The sequence below is a fragment of the Colobus angolensis genome, unplaced genomic scaffold (assembly GCF_000951035.1).
Source record: "Colobus angolensis palliatus isolate OR3802 unplaced genomic scaffold, Cang.pa_1.0 Scaffold31, whole genome shotgun sequence".
In the NCBI taxonomy this organism is placed as follows: Eukaryota; Metazoa; Chordata; class Mammalia; order Primates; family Cercopithecidae; genus Colobus; species Colobus angolensis.
This window is the reverse complement of record NW_012116377.1, coordinates 7,887,033-7,893,608: the sequence shown is the minus strand read 5'-3', so window position 1 is coordinate 7,893,608 and position 6,576 is coordinate 7,887,033. Positions and strand designations below refer to the sequence as shown.

The 6,576-nt window shown below is 40.5% G+C and overlaps 1 protein-coding gene across 1 annotated transcript in view; it reads right to left on the bottom strand.

Moving 5' to 3' along the window:
- Nucleotides 1-6,576, bottom strand: part of SNX4 (sorting nexin 4) — a 61,873-nt gene that overhangs the window by 17,455 nt on the left and 37,842 nt on the right. The window contains exon 8 of the mRNA XM_011950762.1: nucleotides 4,832-4,897. Coding sequence (XP_011806152.1) covers nucleotides 4,832-4,897 — 66 coding nt within the window. The remainder of the gene's footprint in view (nucleotides 1-4,831; nucleotides 4,898-6,576) is intronic.

Sequence of the window (6,576 nt, the reverse complement as noted above, 5' to 3'; positions counted from 1 at the left end):
CTCTCACCCAGGCACTCAGGTTAAAGTGCAGTGGCACGATCATGACTCAACTGCAGCCTTGACTTCCTGGGCTCAAGTTATCATCCCTCTTCAGCTTCCCAAGTAGCTGGGACTCCAGGTGCACGCCACCACTCCCAGCTAATTTTTGTAGTTTTGTTTTTTTTGAGATGGAGTCTTGCTCTGTCACTAAGGCTGGAGTGCAGTGGTGCAATCTTCAGCTCACTGCAACCTCTGCCTCCTTGGGTTGAAGTAATTCTCCTGCCTCAGCTTCCTGAGTAGCTGGGACTACAGGTGCATGCCACCATGCCTGGCTAATATTTATAATTTTAGTAGAGTCAGGGATTTGCCATGTTGGCCAGGCTGGTCTTGAACTCCTGACCTCACATAATCCACCCACCTTGGCCTCCCAAAGTGCTAGAATTACAGGCTTGAGCCACCAAATCCAGCCTAATTTTTGTAGTTTTTTGTAGAGACAGGGTTTTGCCATGTTGCCCAGGCTGATCTCAAACTCCTGAACTCAAGGGATCTACTCGTGTTTGCCTGCAAAGAGCTGGGATCACAGCATGAGCCACTGTACCTGGTCAATCTGTTCAACTTTATACCAATACCTCACTATCTTTACAACTTAGCTTTATAGTAAATCTTTTTTTTTTTTTTGCAGGGGGGACAGAGTTTCACTCTTGTCACCCAGGCTGGAGTGCAATGGTGCGATCTCGACTCACTGTAGCCTCCACCTCCTGGGTTCAAGCGATTCTCCTGCCTCAGCCTCCGGAGTAGCTGGGATTACAAGCACCCACCACCACGCCTGTCTAATTTATTTTGTATTTTTAGTAGAGATGGGTTTCACCACGTTGGCCAGGCTGGTCTCGAACTCCTGGCCTCAGGTGATTCACCTGCCTCGGCCTCCCAAAGTGGCATGAGCCACCATGCCCGGCCTAGTAAATCTTGAAAGTAATATATTCCAGCTTTGTTCTTTGTCAAGATTGTTGTAGCTATTCTAGGTTCTTTAAATGTCCATTTAAACTTTTATTTTTTATTTTATTTTATTTTTTTGAGATGAAGTCTCACTTTGTCAGCCAGGCTGGAGTGCAGTGGCGTGGTCTCGGCTCACTGCAACCTCTGCCTCCCAGGTTCAAGCGATTCTCCTGCCTCAGCCTCCCAAGTGGCTAGGACTATAGGAATGTACCACCATGCCTGGTTAATTTTTGTGTTTTTAGTAGAGACAGGGTTTCGCTGTGTTGGCCAGCCTGGTCTCAAACTCCTGACCTCAAGTGATCCACCTGTCTCGGCCTCCCAAAGAGCCGAGATTATAAGCATGAATCATTGTGCCCGGCCCATGTAAACTTTAGAATTAGCAATTTGGGAGAATTGACATCTTACCAATGTCTTCCAATCCATGAACATAGTTTATCTTTCTATTTATTTAGGTTTTAATTTCTCTCAGCAATGTTTTATATAGTTTTCAGTGTAGAGGTCTTTTGTATCTTTCATTAAATTAATACTTAAGTTTTGTGCTTTGATATTATTTATAATAGCATTGTTTTAATTTTTTTATTTTCAAATTGTTGTTGCTATTATATAAATACAGATTTTTAGATATTAAACCTGTATCCTGCATCCTGATTAAATTCAGTTGTTGGTTTGCCATATATAGATTAAACTGGACCCCTTCCTGTTATCATACACAAAAATCAACTCAAGATAGACTAAGGACTTAAACGTAAAATCTGAAACTTTAAAAAAAAAAAGAAAGAAAACGAAAACCTAGTAAATACCATCTGGGCTATGGCAAAGATTTCACGATGAAGATTCCAAAAGCAATTGCAACAAAAACAAAAATTGACAGTTGGGACCTAATTAAACTAAAGAGCTTCTGCACAGCAAAAGAAACTATCAACAGAGTAAACAGGTAACTTACGGAATGGGAGAAGATATTCCCAAACTATGTTATCTGACAAAGGTTTAATATCCAGAATCTATAAGGAACTTAAACAAATTAATAGGCAAAAAACAACTCAATTTAAAAATGGGCAAAGAGGCCAGGCGCGGTGGTTCATGCCTGTAATCCCACACTTGGGGAAGTTGAGGCAGGAGAATCGCTTGAACCTGGGAGGAGAAGACTGCAGTAAGCCGATAGCACCACTGTACTCCAGCCTGGGCAAAAGAGCAAGACTCTGTTTAAAAAAAGAAAAAAAGCCGAACCCGGTGGCTCACACCTATAATCCCAGCACTTTGGGAGGCTGAGGTGGGCGGATCACGAGGTCAGGAGTTCGAGACCAGCCTGGCCAATATGGTGAATCCCCGTCTCTACTAAAAATACAAAAATTAGCTGGGCTTGGTGGTGCATGCCTGTAGTCCCAGCTACTCAGGAGGCTGAGGCAGAAAAACCGCTTGAACCTGGGAGGTGGAGGTTGCAGGGAGCCAAGATGGTGCCACTGCATTCCAGCCTAGGCAACAGAGTGAGACTGTCTCCGAAAAAAAAAAGGCGGGGGCCGGCTGTGGTGGCTCACTCCTATAATCCGAGCACTTTGGGAGGCCAAGTTGGGCAGATCACTCGAGCCCAGGAGTTTGAGACCACTCTGGCCAACATGGCAAAACCTTGTCTCTACTAAAAATACAAAAATTAGCCGGGCGTGGTGGTGGGCGCCTGTAATCCCAGCTACTCAAGAGGCTGGGTCAGGAGAATTGCTTGAACCTGGGAGGCAGAGGTTGCAGTGAGCCGAGATTGCGCCACTGCACTCCAGCCTGGGCGACAGAGTGAGACTCCGTCTCAGAAAAAATAAAAACAAAAATAAAAATAAAGAAGTGGGGTGAAGGACATTAATAGATACTTCTCAACAGAAGACATACATGTGGGCCAATAAACATAAAAAAATACTCAACATCATTAATCATTAAAGAAATGAAAATCAAAACCACAATGAGATACCATCTCACACTAGAATGGTTATTATTATTTATTTTTTTTAACTTAAATAATAGAGACTGTTCTTGCTATGTTTCCTAGGCTGGTCTTGAACTCCTAGGCTCAAGAGATCTGCCTACCTCAGCCTTCTAAAGTGCTGGGATTACAGGCGTGAGCCACTGTACCCAGCCAGAATGGTTATTACTAAAAGGTCAAAAAATAACATGCTGGCAAGGTTGCAGAGAAAGAGGAACACTTATACACTGCTGGTGGGAAAGTAAATTAGTTCAGCCACTGTGAAAAGCCATCTAGAGATTTCTCAAAGAACTTAAAGTAGAAGTACCATTCAACCCAGCAATCTCCCAGTACTGGGTCTATATCCCCCAAAATACAAATTATTCTACCATAAGGATACATGCATGCCTATGTTCACTGCTGCAGTATTCACAATAGCGAAGACATGGAATCAACCTAAATGCCACAAACAGTGGACTGGATAAAGAAACTGTGGTACATGTATACCATGGAATACTACACAGCCAAATAAAAGAATAGATGTAGCAATATGGATGCAGCAACATGCATGCAGCTGGAAGGCCATTATCCTAAGTGAATTAACACAGGAACAAAAAACCAAGTATCACATATTCTCACTTATAAGTGGGAGCTAAACATTCAGTACACATGGATACAAAGAAGAGAACAACAGATACCAATGCCTACTTAAGGGTGGAGGTTAGGAGGAGGGTGAGAATCGAAAAACCACCTCTCGGGTACTAAACTTATTGCATAATGAAATGATCTGTACACCAAACCCCTACGTCAGGCAATTTACAAACCTGCACGTGTACCCCCTGAACCTATAACAGAAGCTGGAAAAAATAAAATTAATTTAGTTGTTGGCCAGGTGTGGTGGCTCCCACCACTAATCCCAGCACTTTGGGAGGTTGAGATGGGAGAATCCCTTGAGGCCAGAAGTCTGAGACCAGTATGGGAAACACAGCAAGATCCCATCTCTAAAAAAAAAAGAAGAATTTTAAAATTCAATCTGGGAATAGCAGCTCATGCCTGTAATCCCAGCACTTTGGGAGGCCAAGGCAGGAGGACTGCTTAAGGCCTGAAGTCCAAGATCAACCTGGGCAACATAGCAACACTCTGTCTCTACAAAAAAATAAAAATAATTAGCCAGGCGTGGTGGCATGCACCTGCAGTCCTAGCTACTTGGGAGGCTGAGGTGGGAGGCGTGCTTGAGCCCAGAAGGTTGAAGCTGCAGCGAGCCATGATTGTACCAATGCACTCCAGCCTGGGCAGCAGAATGAGACCCACTCTCTTAAAAAAAAAAAATCAGTTGTTAGTTCTACAATGTTTTTGGTTGACTTTTTATGGTTTTCTGAGTAAAAGACCTTGTCAACCGAAAATATAGTTCTGCTTCTTCCTAATATTTAGGCCTCTTATTTAATTTTCTTGTCTCACAATACTGAGTAGGACCTCCAGTACAATGTTTACTAAAAGCAGCGAGAGCAAACAACCTTGCCTTTTTCTTGACCTTAGGAGAAAGCCTCAATATTTCACTATTAAGTGCGATATTGGCTATAAATTTTAGACTGAGAAAATTCCCTTTTATTCCTAGTTGATGAGACTTTTTACTGTAAATTGGTGTTAAAATTCGTCAAATGCTTTTTCTACATTTATTGAAATGAACATACCTTCAATGTTTTCATCTTCATTCTGTTAAAATATGAATTAGACTGATTTTGAAATGTTAAACTAACTTTGCATTCCTGAGATAAATTTAAGTCAAATATGTACACATAGAGCACAATACAAATGCCAGCAAACTTGATAAAAACAGAAGAATAGAAGAGTCACTAACGCTTCACTACAGGACTTCACCTCAGGCTTCACAAAAGTTCTGGAGGTACTTACACATCCATGTGATGACCAGCACTCTGCAGTCCATCACCCATTTCTTTTTCTATGGCACTCCATTCACTAGGGAGTAAAAGATAAAACCAACAGCAACATTCATTAGAGATACAGAATAGTATTAAATGGACTCTTTTCAAGATTCTTGTCTAGCTAGCTTTAAAATAATGTATAGTACCCATATTTGGGTTTGTTTTCTATAACTCAAATATGCTGTTTCCCCTTAACTTTAACAACTAAATGTAAGTGAAGGCTTCAAAGGCTGATGCTTGATGCTAAGAGTAAGGTAAGTATCATACAAAACAGCTGCTGGTTATAGATAACATTCTCAGTTAGGGGGCTGACTTAAATCATTTGTAAAGCTTTTTAAAAATACGGATGCTAGCCCTACTCTTGATCTACTTAATCAGAAGCTGCGGGGATAGAGTGAGACATGCACATTTTTAAATACTCCATGTATGGCTCTGATGAACACACCTGACTACACGCCACTGTTCTAGTAGGTAACAGAAAAAGACAACTGTATAGAAACAGTAGATGCAAAGTTTTAATAATAATAATCATATTACACAAGAAAGCTACTAGAGCCACAGATAATTTTGTTGTCATTTCTGTGAAATGCTTTACATTAAAAATCTTTTTATGGAAGTTATACATGCTTATTATAGTAAACTGGGAAAATAAATCTATAATCCCAAATGCCAAGAGATAACATACTTTGATATACCTCCTTCCAGTCTTTTTATTTGTGTAAAGTGGCTGAGATCAAATGGTATATGTAAGTTTGTATCATGCTTTTTTTAAATAGTATTTTCCCATACTATTAAAATAATTTGTTCTAAACATCTCTTTAAATGGCAACTCACAATCTTTTTAACTATTTTCCTGGCTATACAGGTTGTTTCCAATTTTTCTGCTATTTAAAGACTGTTCAATTCCAACATACCATAAAAAATAAAATAGTATTATATATACTCTTAGTATAGATAGAAACTATGTATCTTTTCCCTAAAAAGTTAAACACACACACACACAAAATTTTGTATACAATTTCAGAGACTTCAGACAACCTGAAGTCCACCCTCACCTCTTGGATCTAGAACTCCAACTAAAAAACCACCAAGGTTGCTCTAGTATTCAATAGCCCCATTAAATAAAAAAAAAGGAAAAGATTCCAAGAAGGCCTGAGAGTCAAGATTTTGGACAGGAATGAAAAATATTATTAATTACAACAAAAAGAAAAGTTTAGAGCTAAATTTAGTAACCCAGTCTGGTGTTCATCAAGGATCAAATCTCTAGCCCCAAACAGGTCTGTGGAAATAGGTTCTATTTGTTTATATTTCTGTATGAAACTTTGTTTAAACATGCTCACACTAAAAAAAGATTTGAAAATCACTGTCCTCATCTACCCCACAATTAAGAATAGACACTCAGGCCCAGAAACCTAACACAGTTTACTCAAAGTCAGGCAGCTGACTAGACAGAGCTGAGCCTAGAATCAGCCTCTAACAGAGTCCTCTATCTACCAGTCCCAACGTAAGGCACTTAACTTTTTTTGTTGTCTCAGTCAAAAGAGCTTTTCAGCCGGGCACAGTGGCTCACGCCTATAATACCAGCACTCTGGGAGGCCAAAGAGGGCGGATCACCTGAGGTCGGGAGTTTGAGACCAGCCTGACCAACATGGAGAAACCCCGTCTCTACTAAAAGTACAAAAGTAGCCGGGCATGGTGTTGCATGCCTGTAAT